At 38.7% G+C, this 23,196-nt stretch overlaps 1 protein-coding gene across 1 annotated transcript in view; it reads left to right on the top strand.

Moving 5' to 3' along the window:
* Positions 1-23,196, top strand: part of UBE3D (ubiquitin protein ligase E3D) — a 109,246-nt gene that overhangs the window by 66,231 nt on the left and 19,819 nt on the right. Inside the window, exon 9 of the mRNA XM_084623441.1 lies at positions 1,547-1,685. Coding sequence (XP_084479567.1) covers positions 1,547-1,685 — 139 coding nt within the window. The remainder of the gene's footprint in view (positions 1-1,546; positions 1,686-23,196) is intronic.

Here is a 23,196-nt window from a genome sequence, read left to right as displayed (position 1 = left end):
AAAAATGAGCACATTGACATATTTTAGAAAAGGATTTAAAATAAAGTAAAAAATCACTTAAGTCAAAACCAAGAAAGTTAAAATCCTTGGATGCAATATGGCAGCTATTTCAGCATAGTGTATATAATAGAGCCACAGGAATCCTCCCTACTTCCAAACAAAAAAGGAAGAAGGAGGCAAGGGGGGGAGGAAAACAGTGTGGTCAAATGCAAAGGTTCAAGAGGCCATTCAAGCGAAACAGGTATTTCTCAAGTAAAAATCCTCATCCCTGAGAAGCCAGTAGAAAGGAGCATAAACTGTGGAAGGTGAAACATACAATGGAAATTAGGAAAGCTAAGAGGGAGTGTGAAGAGAAAACAGATAACAAGAAATGTTTTAAGTACATAAGAAGCAGTAAGTCTGTCACAGAATCAGTGGGACAGCTAGAGGACCAGTGGTAAAGGGAGCAATTAAGGAAGGTAAGGATATTGCAGATTGAATGAGTGAGTGAGTGAGTTTGTCTTGATCTATGCCACAGAGAACGGTGGGATGGTACCTGCTCTTTTCAGGTACTCATAAAGATTCAGCTGTTGAAAGAGGAGGGACAAACTAGTGAATTTAACAGCAACCAGTCACCAGGTTTGGTTGATATGTTTCCAGGAGAACTGAAGAAATACAAGAATGAAGTGGCTGACCTGCTAATAAAAATATGTATTTAAATCTGTAACTGCAGTTTGCTCTCAAGCATCGTACTGGCCATTGTCAGAGACAGATTATTGGACTGAATGGACCATTAATCTGATCTGACAGTTCTTACATGGAAGAAAAGGAAGTCTAGATTAACATGTGTTAGCAAACTGGTTGTGCTGGCATTCTGAGTTGATTTTGCTGAAACAATCTGTTATTCCTCAGCGTAAATTGGCAAAAATATTTTTAAAAAAAATTATGTTGGCTGCTGTTTCTGTGCTTGAGTGTGATTAGCTCTGAGAATTTCAGTGCATTTTATATTCAAACCAGAAAGCCATATAAAGTAAACTAGGGTTGATTTTGGTTGTTGTAGATTTGTTCCATTGCTATATCATAAAAATCAATTGGCATGAGAGTCCTAGCCGTCCTACCTTTTCATCAGTGATGAGTGACAGTTTTGCTACTGGCTAAAAATAAAAAGGATTCCTAATAATACACTAGCTGTTCTTTTTGCAATATTGTATATGCAAAAATACTGTATGATAGGAAATTGGCAGTGACAGTTGAGATCTGATTCAGAATATTGTTAAAACTTAGAATTACAAATGTAAAAATGAATTGTTCTGATGGGTGCTAAATTGTCTTTTCTCATTATGTATCTTTTTGTAAAATTGGTGATAATAGCAAAATACCTCTCACATTTACCACCTTGTAAGGAAAATACATTGACCTAAAGGACAATGCACATGAAGTAGAACTATTAGGGTATAGAAAACAATACATTATTTTTTAGCATTTGTTTGAACCATTTGTGCACTATGTATTTTATGTGAATTAACTTTACATGAATTAATTAACAGGATTTCTTGTTACTTTCCAGCCTTGCCGATGCATGGGAAAATGATATTGGAGTTCATCCTCTAACATTTCCATCAAAAACCTGTTTAGAATTGCTGTTGATATTGAGTTTGAGTAATGCTTGTCTGCCACCTTCACTACGCTGCATGAACTCCTTCCAGGTAATGAACTGTTTTTCATCCAATATAGAGGTGTTATCTGTAGGAAAGAGCAGGCCCCTGCGGATTCATAAAACCCTCCAACTTAAGGGCTTATTAGTTGGGGCTGCATAGCTAGTCGTAATACTAAATACAGCAATGAGAATTAATTTTTTTAGTATGCAGTTTTCCCCAGAATTTTAATATTTAGACCAAGGTGGGAAGGTATAACAGATTTTTAAACTGTCCAAGCTAAAGAGCATGTTTAAATAAATGCCACCAGTGACTTTTTAAAAAGGGGAATCTTGAATAGGTAGAACAGTTAAAGTACAATTCCATTAAAACACAACAATATGTCAAAGCCCTTATAAAAAAGAAAATTAAAGTAATTGTGGTAATAACAAAGAATCAGACTGTGAACCCTTACTTCCTTGGGTGATCACTCCCTTGAATGATGAGATCACTCATGCAAGTAAGTGCGTGTGCATGGCAGTGAAATGGTCGCAATCTGTCCTATTGTAGATTACTGTTCAACAACACCAAACCCTTTCCAGTGAAAGAAATGGGGCTTTTAACATTTCTAATGAAGTAATTATTGAAGAGAAGATAATATAACATAAAATGTGAAAGAGATTTGTATAATTTTTATCTTCTTTATGAATAAGCATGTACAGTTTACAAATGAAATATATAGTCATTTTAACTCATGATAATAAAATGTATTAATTCAGCCTCCTTTAAAATATTCTTTGACTATCCTTGACTGAGTCCATCAATTATATGAATCAACAGTTGATTGGTTTAGGTCAATAAGTGTATCTAAATCTATGTCTGATTTGGGAGTTAACCTAAAATTGTGTTCTATAGTTTAAGTAATTTATGTAAACTATTTTTTCTGTTTTATTGAGATTTCTTTCTAATTGTGTTTACCGTTGTTAAGGTCAAAATAAGTAAATGAAAAGAAATGCCCATAAAAGAAATATTGGGCCAGAACCTCAGCTGGTGTAAAGTGGTGTACCTTTATTGACTGTAATGGTGTTAAATTGAGATATACCATCTGAGGATCTGGCCCACTGAGTTGTGAAATAACTAAACATGCAGTTTTTTAGTTGGCTTATCATCTACCCTCTGTGAACTTTAAAAGGGGGTCTGTAGTCTTTTAAACTCTCGAGTGAACAGCAGTTATTGCTGTTTATTTCAGAACGGTGTTTTTTTTACCCTAGGTCAGAACTGTTATTGAATTGTACTTTTTTTTTTTTTTTTTTTTTGAATCATGAAACTGAGGAATCTATGTGCTGGTGGAACGATATTGCAAAATTACATTTTTTTTTTTAATAGATTGATGCAGTTGAACAATCTGGGTTGCCTGTTAAACAGTGAACATTCATATAACTTGTTTACTGCCCATAATATGGGGTAAAAGCTTCCCAGTTTTATTTGGGATTAAGAAATAGTTTGAATGAAAGTCTGTTTTTGTATGCTGATGGGATACACTTTGCATTGTTTCTGTGTGTAGTGTTTGAGATTCTGTAGTGGGAGGTTTCTTTGGTTTTATCTGGATGTAGATGGGAATGGAGAAATGATTAGCAAACCCAGAGAGAGATGGATTAGTAAATTCAAGAAATATCTTACCCCTTTTGTAGACAGAAGGCTAGGGCATACGCCTGAAAAAAACGTGAGTACCTGCTTTCATATGACAAGTCCCATGAACTTCAATAGGACTACCCTTGTGAGTGAAGTTACTCACGTTGCGAATGTTGTCAGGACTTTGCCCTTAAAGATTAGCTAGTGGTGTTAATTTGCACTGTAATCCTGTGAAGATTGATGTGAAGAATCCTTGTGCCTCTGTAAAGCCCTGTTGATTTCAGTGCACTGATATGGTTAATTTGGGCCCCACTGATTTCACTGGTACTCAGCACTGGCACAATTGCATGTCTCTTTGCAGGATCAGAGCCTTGGCATATGCTATACTCGCGTTGCCAAAGTTCACTATGGCATCTGGAGTTAGAGAAGGTTCTTTCCTGAGATGCCGGTTGAATTCTTTTAGTTGTTGGTGATCTATTTGTAAACTCATTTCCCAAATATGACTGTGCACGTGAGAAACTTTCCCCCCCCCCCCCCCGAGTCCTTGTATGTTAATTTTATGTCCTGATCCAGTGAAGCATTCCGATGTGGCTAACTTCAATGGGGCTGTTCACTTGCTTAGTTCGAAGCATGTGCTTTTGCCGATGTGAGCACTGAAAGGCTAATGGTTTCTGTTAGTAAATTGTTGAAACCTTACTTTGTGTGTAAATCTAATGAAAATGCAGATGCAGTCACCACCCCTGTTGTTCTAATGATAGTGTTAAGAATAGTCTTTCATGCTAAAGATACCCTTTGTCTACGCTCTTTGCTTGCCTTCCTGTATCAGCTGCTTCTTTAAAATCTGCCTCAGATTCATTTTTCAGAAAGTTTTTTCTGATTTTGCTTGTTGTTCACCTTCTGCACCACAGATATCAGGAATATTATATCCTTTCTTCCATACCTTTCATGGAAAAAACTGACAAGGTATGCAGGAGACCTGAATAGTGATATCACACCAGGTGAAGTCCCCTATGACCCGAATGAGGGGGAAAAGGATGTTGAGTCTTAAACTCAGTGTGGAAAAAACTGGGTTATTTTGTTAAACAAGACAGTCATACTTTAAATGTCATTAAGAAGTAGTAAAGGGCAAAATCAATATTTGTTTTCCTTGGCAGTGCACCTTTAATGTATAATTGTCAGCGGTCTACAAAAGTATTTTGACAGATTTTTTTAAAAAGTAGATAGAGTTAATCTTTTTAGAATTGGGCCGAAAAGAACCTGGAAAGTTTCTTCTTGCCTCAGCAATTGGTGTTTCAACCAATCTAGCCATTCCAAGTAGAAAGCCAATGTTTTATTCAGCAGAGTATTTTTCTTCACAGAACATACATGTATGTTTCTGCTGTAGATTGAGAAAAAATATGCAGTAGGTAGTTCTGAATCCCTAATTGTCGACCTAGACAAGGCACAAGTGAGCACCTGATTTCATCTGTAGCATAGGAATGATTCATGTATTCAGCTTTCGGAAGTAATAGATAAAGAGTAATCTTTTCCATATTCCAGTGCTAACAGAGACCAAATTTTGTGTAAAGGATGTGGATTCTTACATCGAATCCTCTCTGTGTTGCAATGCAATGTTGAAGACCGTATAAATCTGATTGGCATAAGTATGGATTGGATTACGTCTGGGTATAAAAAGGCACACAAAGGAAATATGCTTAATTGCTAATAATCTCAGTAATATACTGTTCTGCCTTGTGCTCTAGAAGAGATCTCTGGGGCCAGTTTAGTGGTCTTCATATCTGTGCTCACTATAAATTGTCTTCTATTTTCTAGCAGTGTGCTACTGCTTAGCAAAATAATATTTAAAATATTTTTTCATTCTGGTATGACCCTGTGAAAATATTTCAATGTGGTTTGTATCACTGAAGTTGCATGTGACAGGAGTGCACCAGAAGGCATCATAACACTAGCTGTCTGAATTTACTGATCAAGTATATACACTACAGCAGGTTTCCACATTGCCTATTTGCGTGAGAGCAGAACATCTATTCTTGGCAGTTTTTGTGGGTCGTATCTTCTTCATTCTTGTGTAATGGCACTGAAATTCTTTGTTTGTAGCTGACATAGGAAGACAAGTGCATGGCAGGAATAAAGAGGAAAAAGTCAAACATGGGCTCACCTAGTCCAGCAACAGGGGCTGCTCTAATTTGCGCTGGTAGATTGCTTCCAAGGAGCCCCTTCAGCAACCAGGATTAGTGGAGAACATTGATTTCTGTCCCTGACAAACCCATGGCCCATCTCCTCTACCAAGGGTGCCTGTGGCAGATGCTCTAGGGCTCACTTGGCCAACTGTGGATTCCTCTGGAGCAGTACAAAGGGGATTTATGAAGGGCTGAGGAGTAAGACTCAGAAGGTTATAAGTAAAGTTTCCTATCCTGTGCTTGCAGTGAGCCTTATTTTGCCCTCCTTTGTTGGGCTCGTTTTACATTGTTCAGAAAACTGCTTTAGCTCACTATACTCTTGATCTTTCTGCCTCTCTTCCCTCAGGAGCTGGCAGTTCTTTGCTTTACTATCTGGCTGAACTTCTCTTCATGTATTATTTGAAAAATTGGAAGTGCCCATAGCTAGCACCCATTTGACCCGTCATCTACTTTCTTATTGAACTGTTCATCTGTTACTTCTGAGCATAAAAGCTGGTTAGATATGTTGGTAAGTTTGTTCGTACAGCACAAAGCAGTTAATGCTGGGAGATGCTTTAAAGTGACAAGTAATCTGTTATGTTTTGCTAACATATCTTGCCTTTCTTTGAATTCCAGCACACTGAACAGAAAATGACTTATATACTGAATTCTTATGATGATATATGGGGTTGTTTAACATATTTCTCTCAGTCTTGTTATTGTGGAAAAACAGGCTTCAGTACCAAGCATCGGCTCTTATGGCCATAGATTGTAACAGTGATTCTGGGAGTTAAACAGATTGCAGTTTTGAATTTATTTTTTACAGTTGCATGACTTTGAAAGAAAGTTGTGTTTTAAGGACTACAGAGCAATGTCAGCATTTCATTTGTTACAATTCTAGAATTTCTTTTCTGTTTAATCCAGTGTAAGTGAAAGTTTGTAGCTGCACTAGCCCTTTCTGACAGGAGAAATTAGCTGATGGTACAAAAGGATCATTTTCACATTGTTGTTGCATTAATTATCATAATGGTGCCTCTAGAGTTAAGGTTCAGCCAGCAGTGTGTCCTGGTGAGTAAATTCCTATTTTAACAATTTGTCAAATAATGTGGTGGATTCTCCATCACTTGAAGTCTTTAAATCAAGATTGTATGTCTTTCTAAAATATATGCTCACGCTCAACCATAAACTATGGGCTGGATACAGGAATTACTGGCTAAAATTCTGTGGTCATGCAGGAGGATGGACTAAGTGATTATAATAGTTTCCATTCTTAAAAAAAAAAATTTGAATCTATTTATTGTTGATAGGGAAATATTTAGTTCTCTTTATTCGTAATTTGATGCACAATAACATTTGGTAGCTCAAGAAACAAGTTACTTAGGGAACATCAGAATTTTTAAGTTCATTCATTATGGCTTGATAACTCCATTTTGTACAGTAATTATTACAGAATGGATATAGATACAGAATTACTATGTTCTGTAATATATATGCACAACGGAGCTGAATTGAACTGTATGCCTTGATGTATTAGAGGCTTCCCATCACCTGCAGCATACAAAAAGCACTTGCACATTCTCTCACAAATAATAAAATTTCTTTGAGAGGAAATGTGTGGATACTTCTGTTACTTCTTCCAATCCTTTCTGGAGCAATAGCAGAGTAAAACTTTGAAGGATGCGGTCAGTTTCACCCTTCCTGCTCCTCCTGAGCAATCTGAGCAGCAGAAGTGAACTTATCCATATTTGTGTAAGAGTGACTCTGTTGCTGCCTTGAAACATTTTGGGAAGCAACATTGGAGGCAGGGAAAGATGATATTGTTGCTACTGCTGCTCAAGGCGGTTGACCGGCAGTGAAGTAGGGAAGGATGAAGACTGGGGAGAGAAATTGACTTTAAAAATGGGTCTCCTACCCACCCATACCAGAAAGGAAAATGAAGTAGATTTATACATATCTTGCACTCTTGTTTAAAAAAAAAAAATTAAAAATTGGGCGTTCCTACCAATAGCTACTAAGGTATGGGGTCTGCCATAAAATGGAATGGAGATGTTTTCTATTATGTATGTACTTGTGGGTGTTTATATTTTGCAAACATCTGGATCCATACCCTTTGATTCATTTACTGAAAATGGTTCAGATTTTCATAACTATCTTGGGGATTTAGAAACATCTTCTTCCATTAATTTCCATTTCTAAATCTCCTTGACTGCATAGGTGCTTTGAAGTTCTCAACCAGTGTTGATAATCAAGTGGAGAAACTGCTGTTAATACACAGAACATAGCTTCCTTGATATACATATATTCATTTTTGTTTCTTTGGAGTGACTGTATTTTTTAGTTTTGCTAAAATCGCTCTTAAAGTGAGAAATCACAATAACATTAGTGCCAGTCTCTTTTGGCTACTCCAAGAAGATTATCTTGGCTATAGCAGCCCAGCATGGACGCCACTGCTGCAGTAATTTTTGCTGGTTTCAGCTAATTCTGCCAAGGTATCAGTATTAAAGGGGATGATGTAAGACTTAATCTTGTCTGGATTACATATTATTGTTCCCTCTTAAACCATCATATTTCCTGTGATAAATGATCTAAAACAAAAAAACCCCAACTCTGTCTTGCATTACATCTGCAAATAAATTCTTTATTGTGAGGATTTAGATAAGACTTGTGTACTCTCTTTTTAAGTTTGATTATTTCTCATTTATGGTGATTTATGCCGTATATTACCTCACTTTTATATCTTTCATGCAAACATCAGTTTTGCAGTTTAGTACAATTACGAAGTCTACACTTATTAAAAAAATAAGTTATTGTACTGCATAAAAACACTTCAGAATAAATAGAAAAGAGGTGGTAATATGATGACCAGCCACCACTGGAAGTAACAAGCAATACTGGAAGAATTATACTACTTTAAATATTTCTGTGAAGATTGAGAGAGGTTTCCAGGTTCAATTAAGAGATTATGATGCTATTTTTTGTGCCTCTACCATTTTATCATACTTTATTAAGTTGATTTTATTAAATCATCACTCAAACTCTGATATTTCTGTAGTTTACCATAACATTTGTTTGAGCAGCTGTTAGAGCCATCCATCAATTTTTTAATGTGTGACGGTACTCTGTATGTAAAACATGTTTTTCCAGGGCCATACGCAACTTTATATTTGGGGGGGAAGGGGCTAGAGTTAAAAAAACAAAACAAAAAAAAAGTTATTGAATATAGCTTTAATGAATTGCTTTCTACGTGACTAAATTTGTCCATTTTTAATAAAGTGAGATGAACAAGCTTCTGTTCCAAGCTCAATGTTTTTCTTGCTTTATTAATGAAAATCCTCAATTTTTGTGGTGGCTACAGACCCCCATGTTCCCAGTTGGCTAAGCCCATTTCTTGTAATTACTTGAGATGATGATAATGGTGAATCAGGGTTCAGAAAGCAGCAATAAAATCCTAAACTGGGATCCAGAATCAGGAACCAAATTATAGCGTCATCCCTTTGCTGAGCAGTACCAGATGTCCATGGTCTTGCAGGTCAGCTTTGCAGAGGAGGAGAAATCAGTGACATGGAGTCTGGGTATATTCTAAATATAACTTGTTTTGTTTACACGTATCCTGGAGGAGAGGTGGTTACCAAAAACACAAAAGCAATCCCCTTTTTTCAGAAATCTAAGCCTAACTCCAACTCTCTTTACCCTACTCTTTCTACCCAGAATCTTGTATAACAACACACAGCATGTCGTCACAATACTGAATATTTGTTTGCACACTAAGAAAAAGAATTTGGAAGATTAAGTGTAATTTTGTCATTTGGTGACATCTTCGAAAACAATATTCTCGGAACACATGTGAAAAAGTACTAAGGTTCTTTAGACAAGAATAGTATAGGTTTGGTTGTGAAAATCCGGAATGGATTGGTCTGATTAGAGTTCATGTTACCTGGTGCACAGTAACGAATGATGTTAGAGCTACGTCTGGTATAGTTTTGTATTCGTTTTCATTAAGACGGTTCTAATTGTTAGTCATTTACCCCACATTTCAGAACCTGTGCAGGTAGTTGTTATATCCTAATTATTTAGCATTTGCATTACAATATGGTAGGCACCATCTAGTTTTCTATCGTCTAGCACCATTCCCCGAAGTCATGGGCAAATGGAAATTGTCATGTGCTGGTATGTGTGTTGGAAACGGTTCAGTCAATTCTCCATATTATATTTTAGTCTGAATAAATAAAATAAGTTTCTCTATATCAGAGATTCTAGGGAACTTTTCAACATCTCTATGTCTCTATTGTGTTAACTATTCATTGTCCTGTTTGAAACCGTGAGAAAGGAACTCTCCATAAAGGTATGTTTAGGACTTTGCCGTGCTGCCTGTATGGGGCTTAACATAGACACGATTAGCATAGCTTCATCATCACAACCTCAGTCTAGTTGCAGAATTTTGTGATCTACTGCAAAGAAACTGTCTTATCTGGACAGAGCATAGAATTGCTCTACTTTTCAAAGAATGTTTGCACCATTTCCCACAACTATTTGTACAAACAAAACTTCACTTGCACGCTTCAGGCAGTTTTAAATTAAGGAATTAAAAGATACCTGAAACCAAGTGTGATGGGGGACTTGGAGGACCAGGCAGCTTAGTGGTTAGTGCACCCAGCTTCTGGCCTCTTGCCCCTCTGTCAGGGCAGTAGAGGTGTCTGTTTGTGACCTTAAGCTGGAAATCTTCAAATTTCCACCCACATCTGGGCTTAGGCCTTTAAAAGGGAGTGGTAGGGGGACCTGGGTCCTGGCTCAGTGAGAAACAACACTGGCAAGGGTCCTCCCTGCAGCAAGTCCAAGTTCAGTGCCCTGGGCTACTTCCTACCTATAGTCCAAACAGTCTCTCAACAAACAAGAGAGTCCAAAGGAGTAGGGCCCTGCAGACAATTAATCTGCTGGTTCTCAAAAGGGTAGTGATTGGGGAAGGTGCTGCCAGGAGGCCTTACCCATTCTGTGGTCCCCTCTCAGACTGAACCTTCTGTCTGGTGTCCAAGAGAAGGACCTTCCCTTCTGCAGTTTGTCTCCCCACCCTTTGCCTGGGCTGCTGAGCTCCCTTTTAACTGGCTCCTCCAGCCAGTGCATGCTTGATGGGCCCAGAGGGGCAGAGCTACCTGGACGCATTGCCTTTTAATCCCTTCAGGCCCAGTGTGGGGTTTGTATACCTGATCACACCAAGGCATACTTGGTCCTACTGTCTGTGATTCTGTGAAGGAATGTGGTACCTGTTCCACTGAAATAGATAACTTATTTCTATTTAGGGCTCTATTCCCAGAAGTTTACCTCCTGTAAGCTAGTTTTAGCTCTGGAAAGTTCAGAATTAATAGACTGATTAAGTGAGGGGTATTTTACAGTCTGCCAGCCAACACTGCACAGAGATCTGACATGAGATCCATATATAACAAGCTCTTCAGCCATAAATTTTATGGGGAGTAATAAGTCATTCTTAGATTATAAAGCAATGACTCCATAATGAAGGCTTCTCCTTAATGTTTCATATACTTGATATGTGCTGCGTGGATGACAGTCGTTGCAGAAGCTTACACTGTATTGCAGTTTGCTTCCTTTAAGAGTCTTGGTATTCTAGAACATATGGAAAAGAGATGTATTAATTATAGTGTTTTTGAATAGAGTAAACGATGCTTTGAAAATACAGGTATTCAACTGTATCAAATTGTAGCTATAGTTCATAATGGGGAAAATTTTATTGTAGATTACAAGGACCTTGAGAAATGTGTCTTGGTGAAAAAAAGCTGCTGCTCAATTCCAGAGTTGTATTGGTAGGCAAGGCAGCTTGACAAGACATTCAGAAGAGTTTGAGACCACAACATCTAAAGGAGAGTGAAGTGGTAATGACAGGTCTTCAAAGAATCAAATGGAGAAATGAACAGATTAAAGGGGCATACAACCAAGTATCATATGTAGTAGTTATGAAATGGAATAGCAATTTGGCTATGGTGAAGTGCACTGTGGAAGAAAGATAGGCTATTAAGGCTCTTTGTTCTTGACTGTCAGTTGAAGATGAACCTGGAGTGATGCTTTTTATCATGGCCTTGACGTAATGCCTCCAGTGACATACATATAACTTGCCTGCCATCAGAAATCAGAGTCCATCATTCATTGCAGTTTTAGGAATCTTGTCATCTAATCACATCATCCTCATTTAAATCATTGGTCCTTGATCTGTGATTGATAGATGATGATGAATGTAGTGGATGATGCTAGAAAACAAACTAAAGTTTGGAATCAGGAAAAGACAGGAAGTATATGAAGAAACGCAGAAAGGAATCGACCATCCAACAAGTGAGAGGGAAGGATTTGAAGAAAGATACAAGAGATGAGATGGCCAAGCTGCCTTGCCAATGACTTATTCCTGCTCCCATTGAAGTAAATGGAAAACTCCCACAGACTATACTGTGAATAGGATTGGCCACTAATTTCCTCCTCTCTAAATGGTATGCTGGTATGATCAGTAATGGAAAATTATAAATACAATGGCTTCTTAAGCAGCAGCAGCAAAAGAGAGGATGGAATGACTCTTTAATTCAAAGGCTCTTATACATAATAGTGTGAGAGGAGACAGAGGTATTCCAATATAGCAAATTCATTTTACAGCCTGTCAAGTGAGCATTTGGGGTTTTTTTCCCTGGAGTTTTCTGCAGGAAAGGACAATACAGCTGTTAAGTATTAAAAAATCTCACTAATACACAATGATTAATTCATTCGCAATGGAGAAGCTGCTGTGTCTAAGGTGAAGCCTGGCAGCCATTTAATAGTGCACAGAACAACATGCAGCAGTGTAAGAAGGCCATAGCCAATTGAAACTGCAGGAAAAGTTTTGGGTAGACAGATGTAATTGTTGGGATTTTGCCAGGCCACTTGGGTTAACATTCCTTCCTCTTGCTCCGCTTAGCAGCAGCCTAATACATTAAAGGTGAACTGATTTTTGTTTTTTGGAAAGGAAATAAATATCAAAAAACTTATTAATATATTAACTAATCACTTGGTAGACTCAAATTTGATACTTTTTTCCCTACCTGCTGAGACCCCAATCCAGGTTTTGGATGATACCAATGCTTGTAGGAATAACAAACAGATCAGGGAGCTTATGCTGTTTTCAGTAATAGCGATGCTATCAACCTTTGCTGGAGAAACATAAAACCTGAAGTCTGGTCCTGAAAAGTAGATAAGAGGAAATTATCTACAAGTATTTTTTAAATACCTTGCTCCCTGAAAAAAATTCTGCCCTGTTGAATCAAGTAACTGAGAATGTAGTCTTAATTGTGCTTATGAACACTACATGTAATTGTCTTGGCTGCTTGGCCCACTCCTGGGATCAGTACCAGATCGCAGAGCACTTCCCTATGATAAGTGATGCTGGAAATGATAGGTCTCCAGAAGCTTTGGGATCATCTTCTCCACACAGTTGGACCTTACCTTTAGTCATAGTGGTTGACTCTTGTACTAATCTTGTTCTCTATATCATCAAATACTTTATACTGATAATTTAATGTTGGATATAACATTCTTTGCTTGTTGGTCCTCCAAACTACTGATACCCCTTTTTGTTTCCATGTTGAGATTCTCCATCCAGTCAAAATTGAACATAGTTATTTGTGGAATTTCAGATAACTTAATAATTTGGCCAACACATTTTTATTTTCTCATGAATCGCTTTCCAGACAGTCTATGGCTCCATATTGTTCAGCTATGTCATAAATATAAAGGGAAGGGTAAACCCCTTTGAAATCCCTCCTGGCCAGGGGAAAGCTCCTCTCACCTGTAAAGGGTTAAGAAGCTAAAGGTAACCTCGCTGGCACCTGACCAAAATGACCAATGAGGAGACAAGATACTTTCAAAAGCTGGGAGGAGGGAGAGAAACAAAGGGTCTGTGTCTGTCTGTATGCTGCTCTTGCCAGGGACAGAACAGGAATGGAGTCTTAGAACTTTTAGTAAGTAATCTAGCTAGGTATGTGTTAGATTATGATTTCTTTAAATGGCTGAGAAAAGAATTGTGCTGAATAGAATAACTATTTCTGTCTGTATATCTTTTTTGTAACTTAAGGTTTTGCCTAGAGGGGTTCTCTATGTTTTTTAATCTAATTACCCTGTAAGATATCTACCATCCTGATTTTACAGGGGGGATTTCTTTATTTCTATTTACTTCTATTTTTTTATTAAAAGTCTTCTTGTAAAAAACTGAATGCTTTTTCATTGTTCTCAGATCCAAGGGTTTGGGTCTGTGGTCACCTATGCAAATTGGTGAGGCTTTTTATCCAACATTTCCCAGGAAAGGGGGGGTGCAAGTGTTGGGAGGATTGTTCATTGTTCTTAAGATCCAAGGGTCTGGGTCTGTAGTCACCTAGGCAAATTGGTGAGGCTTTTTACCAAACCTTGTCCAGGGAGTGGGGTGCAAGGTTTTGGGAAGTATTTTGGGGGGAAGGACGCGTCCAAACAGCTCTTCCCCAGTAACCAGTGTTAGTTTGGTGGTGGTAGCGGCTAGTCCAAGAACAACGGGTGTAATATTTTGTACCTTGGGGAAGTTTTGACCTAAGCTGGTAAAGATAAGCTTAGGACGTTTTTCATGCAGGTCCCCACATCTATACCCTAGAGTTCAGAGTGGGGGAGGAACCTTGACAAGCTAGGAGCTTTGAAAAGATGGCCAATAAACCTCTCCATGTTTTCCTTCATTTTGCTTTCTCAGGTTTTCAGCAATGATCTGTGTCCACATGCATTTCTCATTTCTATTATATACCATTTTACTCTGTTTTCTTGGTGTAAACTAAGATAAAGGTGGATTTCAGTGGGCTTATGATGGAGAGGTATTGGACATGTGTCCTCTTACATCACCTGGGACAACTGGATTAGCCCCTTCGTACCTTTTAAGGAGAAACTCATGTAACTCAATTCTTCTGTTTCAGTAATTAGTAATCAGCTTTTAATGTTTGCAGTGTTTAGTTGCACTTGTCTCTTCCCTTTAAAGAAAGGCAGAAAAGCTGAGAAGGAAAAAAATGTTTTCTTCTGTATAACAATGCGAAACCAATGTTACTTCTTAAAAAAAAAAAGTGTAGGAGATTTGCTGAACAAACGGAAAACTTATTTTAAGTTGCATTCTTTACTGTCACAGAGAGTAAGTGCATTTTCAGCTGTATTTTTATAGAGCAGTAGATAGTGACTAGTTAAATTAATCACAAATGTCTATTCCTTATGGGTATCCTGGGGATATATTCCATTTGCAGTAGCTGTTTTTCCTGTTTAAAGGTGATATTTAGAATGTGTCTAAATATTAGCTATAGAACTTGCTGTGTTAGAAATATTTCTGTTTAGTGGCTCTTCTCTTCCTTGCATCCCTGCCCCCAAAACAGTGCATTTCTTCAACATATTAAGAAGTGTGGGCTATATCCTGGTTCCACTGAAGTCAAAGGGACTTTTATCAACTCCTAGGATGTAACCCAGGATCTTTTAGTACAATTATTTAACAGCAAATAAAATTCATAAATTCCAAGGCCAGATGGGATCACAGTAATAATCTGGTCTGCCTTCTTGTATACCACATGCCATAGAACTCCCCCAAAATAATTCCAGTTTGAACTAGAGCATATCTTTAAAAAGAAAAAAATCCAATCTTGATTTAAAAATTGCCAGTGTTGGAGAATCTATCGTGGCTCTTCTTAAATCGTTCCAATGGTTAATTACCCTCACTGTCAAAAATATTACACTGTATTTGCAGTCTGAATTTGTCTAGCTTCAATTTCCAGCCATTGGATCTTGTTATACTAGACTTTTGTCTGCTAGACTGAAGAGCCTATTGTTAAATATTTGTTCCCCCGTAGGTACTTCTGGACTCTGGTAGTCACACCTTTACCTTCTCTTTGTTAAACTAAATAGATTGAGCTCCTTGAGTCTATCACTATAAGGCATGTTCTCTAGTCCTTTAATCGTTCTCCTGGCCCTTCTCTGAACCTTCTCCAATTTATCAACATCCTTCTTCAGTTGTGGATATCAGAACTGGATACAGTATTCCAGCAGCGGTTGCATCGGTACCAAATACAGAAGTGAAATAATCCCTCTATTTCTGCTCAAGATTCTGCTGTTTATGCATCCAAGGATCTCGTTAGCCCTTTTGGCCACAGCATCACCCTGGGAGCTCATGTTCAGCTGATTATTCACCATGACACCCAAATCTTTTTCAGTCACTGCTTCCCAGGAGAGAGTCCCCCATCTTGTAAGTATGGCCTACATTCTTTGTTCCGCGATGTCTACATTTACCTTTGGCCGTATTAAAATTCATACCATTTGCTTGTGCCCAGCTTACCAAGTGATCCAGGTAGCTCTGTATCAATATATGTCAACACACAGCCCACAGAAGCGAATCTCAGCGCCCAGGTCAACTGGGGCTTGTGGGGCTCAGGCTTCCAACAAACTAGCTGAGTAGATATTGCAGCTCACATTCTGAAGCCAACCCCCCTCCATAGTGTTAGAGCCTGAGTTCCAGCTCAAGCCGAAGCATCTACACAGATATTTCAGACATGAAAACCTGAACCCTGTGAGCCCAAGTCTGTTGCCCCAAGCTCTGAGACTTGCTGCCACAGGCTATGTAGATGTACCCTCAGTGACCTGTTCTCCCCCAATTTTTGTGTCGTCTGCAAGCTTTGTCAGTGATGATTTTATGTTTTTCTTCCAGGTCAATGATAAAAATGGCATAGGGCCAAGAACTGATCCCTGTTGGACCCCACTAGAGAAACACCTGTTGGATAATGAGTCCCCATTTTAATTACATTGAGACCAAACAATTAGCCAGTTTTAAATCAACTTAATATGTCCATATTATGTGCCAATTAGTGAATGAAGCCTCAATGCTGAGACTTATTGTGCAAAAATTAGAAAACTCAGGGCTTGTCTACACTTAAAATGCTACAGAGGCACAGCTGCGCTGCTTAGCGCTTCAGTGTAGAAATGACCTACACCAACAGGAGGGATTGTCCCTACTGCCTAGGTAATCCATCTCTCCGAGAGGCGGTAACAAGATCGATGGAAGAATTAGTCCATTGATGTAGTGCTGTCTACACGGGGACTTTGGTTACCTTAACTATGCTGCTCAGGGGTGTGATTTTTTCACATCCCCTGATTGATGAGTTTTAAACCAGTCTAGTTTTCTAGTGCAGACAAGGCCTCAGAGTTAAGCTTTTTCCTCACCTGCCTCTGTTATCAAGTGGATCAGAACACAGAAGTGCTGCCTACTTCTGAGCCCTCGTATAAAGATGGGCAGCAACTTCTGTCCTGGCCCAGCAGTTGGACCTTTGGGCTGATTACAGCACAGGCACAAGGAACTAGGGCGAGAGAAGGCACCAGAGCAGAGAAGAGTCTGGCCCTGGTGATCTCCTAGTCAATTACTAATCACACAAATCTGTTTGTAAAAATCAGATGCTATCAGATGAGGCTTATTCAGACCAACATGAGCATCAAGACTCAGCCCCTTCAGCTGATCCCTATTTTTACTTCCATAATTTACCCATCCCCAGGTTAACGTGTACGTCTACAATACATTTATGTAAGTCCGTTATATTGTTAATGTACAAAGCTATTAACTATTGTGCAGGTGATCGCACAAAGACATAAGGAGCGGATAAAATGATAGCAAAAGACTACTGAGCAGTACTTCCCATTGTTATATTGATAAGAGCCCTCACGCTTCTATGTACGTTTTTAGCTGAATCATTTATATTAGACTGTGCAGTCGTATAGTGGAATGATCTTTCAAACCTGTGAACATCCCAGAAGATAATCCTGTTGGCCCAAATTCATATCGATGTGACTCTGTTGAAGTTACAATTTGTGAAGATTTATGAATGGTTTGTACAGTGCTGTGAGGAAGAAAAGCACAATGGGAGAAATTCACCTCTATGCAGAGGAGCACCTCAGAGCCCATACACCTCTCAAGCCCTTTTTAAGCCCTCACGCCAAGAAAGTCATTCTAACTGGTTAGTGGTCTGCAATATTGTGTACTCGTCTCAAAAAGGATATTGCAGAACTAGAAGGGATTCATCAAAGAGTAATGGAAATGGGTAGAAAGAAAAGGAGTACTTGTGGCACCTTAGAGACTAACCAATTTATTTGAGCATGAGCTTTCGTGAGCTACAGCTCACTTCATCGGATGCATACCATGGAAACTGCAGCAGACTTTATATACACACAGAGATCATGAAACAATACCTCCTCCCACCCCACTGTCTTGCTGGTAATAGCTTATCTAAAGTGATCATCAAGTTGGGCCATTTCCAGCACAAATCCAGGTTTTCTCACCCTCCACCCCCACACACACAAACTCACTCTCCTGCTGGTAATAGCCCATCCAAAGTGACAGCTCTCTTCACAATGTGCATGATAATCAAGGTGGGCCATTTCCTACACAAATCCAGGTTCTCTCACCCCCCTCCAAAAAACACACACACAAACTCACTATCCTGCTGGTAATAGCTCATCCAAAGTGACCACTCTCCCTACAATGTGCATGATAATCAAGGTGGGCCATTTCCAGCACAAATCCAGGTTTTCTTACCCTCCCACCCCCATACACACACAAACTCACTCTCCTGCTGGTAATAGCTCATCCAAAGTGACCACTCTCCCTACAATGTGCTTGGTAATCAAGGTGGGCCATGTCCAGCACAAATCCAGGCTTTCTCACCCCCCCCCCCTTTTTGAGCTATTGCCAGCAGGAGAGTGAGTTTGTGTGTGTGTGTTTCCCCGGGAAAAAAGGGGACCAGGCCCCTGCTGCCCAGGCAATGCATATGCTGCCCACAATATGTAATAAGTTGTAAACCACTGCTATAGAAGAGTTAAATATACCCTGGTACACACTCTGGAAGTTGAAGAACAGCCAGTGAGAGTGCTATAGTCAAACATCAGTAATCTTATTATTTCACAAACAAGCTTCCTCCGCAAAGCACACATTCTTAATACAGGATTATGTAGAAACCAAGTTTGACGCTGTCTCGCTATTCTGTTTAGGAGTTAAAGTGCAGAAGAAAGTATTTGAAAATGTAGCAGCTGGAATACACCCTCTTTTCCCCCCACCATTGCTATAACAATCTATTGAGCCATTTTTCAGGTTATGAAAATTTCCAAAATCATTTCCTTCTGGCCTGAAACCAAACATGAACATTTTCAGCCCCAAAGGTCACAATTCATAATAAGTTATAAGTGACTCAAAGAGCCATTTTCAGCCTTGAAGATAATAGCCCAGCGGTTCTCAAACTGGGGTTCTTGGACCGCAAGGAGTCCTTAGAGATTGCACGGGGGGGGGGGTCCTCAAAATGCCAGCAGTCACACCAATGATAGACTCTGCAGTAAGAAGCAGGCACACCCATCTCACTGACATCTGTAAGTACTGTGATGCTCTTTTTCTTAAAGCGTTATTAACAGTACAGGTTTGTATGAAGTATACATATACCATTGTCTGTCAGTTTTTCAGTTGGTGGTCTGTGATTAACATTGCGTTTGAAAAGGAGCCCATCGACAAAAAAAAAGTTTGAGAACCTCTGTAAGTTTGAGACCCTCATATTTTCAAAGTTGAATAATGAAATCCATAATTGGTCACCTAAATAAAAGTTGTCTCTGTTTCATAGCACCCACAGCTCCCATTGAAGTCAGCAGTTTTGAAAATTGGTCGCCATATTTGGTGCTCTAATATAGATTTGGCTTTAGGCTTCTAGGTTTGCAAATCATAGACATAGTCACTGACTTCCTGTTGTTTTGATTTACTTTGTTTATGTATAGCATTATTGGAATGTACCTAAAACTTTTGTAATATTATCCCCACAGTCTAGCCAAGGACCTGACCCTACTGAACTTAATGTCAAAACTCCCATTGGCTTCAGTGGTGCAGAACAGATGCAAATGAGTAAACTAGCCAGCAGGATATATTGTGGAGAAATAGTAGTGAAAGTTTCTCATTAACACCATTGGATATGAACTTTGCAAGAAAATACTTGGAGCTAGTCTCTGATAGCTGGGTATTTGTTAGAAAAATGAATTAGGTACTGTAGTTGCTGGTTAAGGGAGGGGTTTTTCCATCACTACTTTGAATACTTCAAACAGTGAAGGTGATTTAATGTGTTCAGTCTGTTAGGAAAAATAGATCCTTACAGTTAAATACTTGCTTATACTCTGCAGTTATTGGTATGATGTAATATTTTACACTTGGGTAAGTATAGATTTTGAATAGAAGGAATGTAATTACACTGAATAAATGTTCCTCATGAGGGGAAAATTCTCTAGTTCATTTAATTAATGCTTCATGCTCCTAACAGTTAACTAATTTAATTTCACTCCTGGTGTTAAAGGTCTGTGTTTTAATTTTTTGAAAACAGGGTTTTTTTTTACTTATTAATAGAAATGGTAGATCAGCCAGAGCATTAAAACAAAGAAGTAACTACTATACAATGCATAGTGCATATGCCTGTGTGTATGTATATAAAATATATTTGTTACTTTAGAGAAGTAATAAAACAAATTAAAACAATGAACAAGAGATATTTGGAATGATCTCTTCTGAGATTTAAGCAACAGAAAGCCAATGAGAAAAAATTGATTATAGAGAACTTAAAAAGTGATACATCTGGCACATCCTATGTCCTTTAGTCTCCCATGCAAGTAGTCCCATTGACTTCAGTGAGACTGCTCATGCATGTTAGTGTTTGCAGTATCAGGGCACAGATATGTGTTCTTCTGGGTATGTATATACAATACTGTGCATTTGGTTTTGAGGTGAACAAATTCATGGTACAAAACCAGTAAAAATTGGCAAGCATTTAAGATGAACACTTAATTGCTGTGCAAATAGTCAGTACGGGGAGAGGCTTTTGGTATGAGTTTAGTATATTCTAGCCAAAAATGTAAATCTGTAGACATAGGTTTGGGCCAAATTCTGATATCCTTACTCACACTGAATAATACTTTACTCCATAAAGAGTCCCATTGACTGGAGTAATATGCTATTAAGGGTATCAGATCTGGCCCCTGGTTTATTGCAGTTGTGCAAAAGTATATGACAATGTACCAAAGTGGTGAAAAGGAAAAATATTCTAGTGGTTAAGGCAGTAGCCTGAGATCTGAGATGCCTGGGTCCAAGTTCCTGCTCCACCACAGACTTCCTGGGTGGCTTTTTGGGCATTATAAGCCTGGGTCTACAAATGCTGGACCTGAGCCCCACAGCCATGCTAACACGTCCATATTGCGCTTTGCCTACCTTCTGATTCAGCTCCGCCGCTTGAGTTGTATCCATACTGCAAGAAGACAGGGTTTGGACCCAAGTCTCAGCAGGACTTGGACTCTTGGCACCCCACCCTCACTCCTAGCAGGGTGAGTCGTGAGCATTTGCTGACCCAAATCAGACTGATTTGTGTGTGGACAGAATGGGGATTTGGGCTCAAATCTCAATCAAAGCCCAGGCTTAGTGTGCAGCATAGACATACCTAGACTCTCTCTGATTTAGGTCCTCATCTGTAAAATAGGGACTTCTCAACCTCACAACGGGGTTGTGAAGATAAATACATGGAAGATTGTGAGGTGCTCAGATACTATGGTGTTAGGGGCTGTCATAAATATAAAGGGAAGGGTAAACCCCTTTGAAATCCCTCCTGGCCAGGGGAAAGCTCCTCTCACCTGTAAAGGGTTAAGAAGCTAAAGATAACCTTGCTGGCACCTGACCAAAATGACCAATGAGGAGACAAGATACTTTCAAAAGCTGGGAGGAGGGAGAGAAACAAAGGGTCTGTGTCTGTCTATATTCTGTCTTTGCCGGGAATAGACCAGGAATGGAGTCTTAGAACTTTTAGTAAGTAATGTAGCTAGGTACGTGTTAGATTATGATTTCTTTAAATGGCTGAGAAAAGAACTGTGCTGAATAGAATAACTATTTCTGTCTGTGTATCTTTTTTGTAACTTAAGGTTTTGCCTAGAGGGGTTCTCTATGTTTTGAATGTAGTTACCCTGTAAGGTATCTACCATCCTGATTTTACAGGGGGATTTCTTTATTTCTATTTACTTCTATTTTTATTAAAAGTCGTCTTGTAAGAAAACTGAATGCTTTTTCGTTGTTCTCAGATCCAAGGGTTTGGGTCTGTGGTCACCTGTGCAAATTGGTGAGGCTTTTTATCCAACATTTCCCAGGAAAGGGGGGGGTGCAAGTGTTGGGAGGATTGTTCATTGTTCTTAAGATCCAAGGGTCTGGGTCTGTAGTCACCTAGGCAAATTGGTGAGGCTTTTTACCAAACCTTGTCCAGGGAGTGGGGTGCAAGGTTTTGGGAAGTATTTTTGGGGGAAAGACATGTCCAAACAGCTCTTCCCCAGTAACCAGTATTAGTTTGGTGGTGGTAGCGGCCAATCCAAGGACAAAGGGTGGAATATTTTGTACCTTGGGGAAGTTTTGACCTAAGCTGGTAAAGATAAGCTTAGGAGGTTTTTCATGCAGGTCCCCACATCTATACCCTAGAGTTCAGAGTGGGGGAGGAACCTTGACAGGGGCCATATACGTACTTAAGATAGATGACAAATACATATTTTAGATTACTCTAGTTCAGTGGCTCTCAACCTTTCCAGACGACTGTACCCCTCTCAGGAGTCTGATTTGTCTTGTGTACCCCCAAGTTTCACCTCACTTAAACGACTTGCTTACAAAATCAGACATAAATATACAGAAGTGTCACAGCACACTGTTACTGGAAAACTTGCTTACTTTCTCATATAATTATAAAATAACTCAACTGGAATATAAATATAAATAGTATGTAGAGCAATATAAATAAGTCACTGTATGAAATTTTAGTTTGTGCTCACTTCGCTAGTGCTTTTTATGTACCCTATTGTGAAACTAGGCAAAATATCTAGATGAGTTGATGTACCGTTGAAAGACCTCAGCATACCCCCCGGGGTACATGAAACCTGGTTGAGAACCACCGCTCTAGTTGATACATACATTTTAAAAAGCGTAACTTGTGTCTGAACACCAAGTTAATGCGACTTGAAAATATTTAACGGACAGATTTTGCCATCCTTTCTTACTCATACCGATTGTGGTACCTTACTTTATAGTACCTACTCCTACATTGCAGGATAAGGTACTACTCGCTGTGAGTAAGAGTAGCAGAATTTGGCCTTAAAGTTAGCAAACTAAAATAATAAACGTGGTTCTTGGAATAATTATCCTTTATATTATCATAGAATATATTGACTGAAAGGCCAGAGCATGTTCTAATTTGTGTGTTCAGTTTAACTTGTGTATATTTGCAGTATATGTATTTTGATATACACTTGCAAAATACCTGTATGCACATAGACATTCAACATGAAATCACTAACGTTGCCGTGCCAGTGTACGGATGTTCATGGAACTGATTGTAGAGGAAGAGTTCAGAAAAAAGTTTGTTTTTACAGTTTGAAGACAAGATACCTTTTAATTTCTTTCACAAGGGAAATAAAATGCTATTTTAAGGAGAATGGCTTTTCATGCAAACATTTCATATACATTAATTTTAAATTTCTGCCAGCTCTTCATGTTTACAAAACAAAAATGGCTACTATAATTTTGATGATTTTAATAGCTTGTGGTTTTTTATTCATATTGTTTATAATTAACTGTAGTTTATCTGATACCATATCCAGGTAACAGGCTTGTCAATATCTAGTTAATCATTTGTTTGTATTTCTGTTATATTTTTTGTTCCTGTACATCTTTGATACAATAGTTTTCAATGACT

This window comes from Lepidochelys olivacea, assembly GCF_965140295.1.
Source record: "Lepidochelys olivacea isolate rLepOli2 genome assembly, chromosome: 3".
Classification (NCBI taxonomy): domain Eukaryota; kingdom Metazoa; phylum Chordata; order Testudines; family Cheloniidae; genus Lepidochelys; species Lepidochelys olivacea.
The sequence above is the reverse complement of the archived record's forward strand: the minus strand, read 5'-3'. Positions and strand labels throughout refer to the sequence as shown.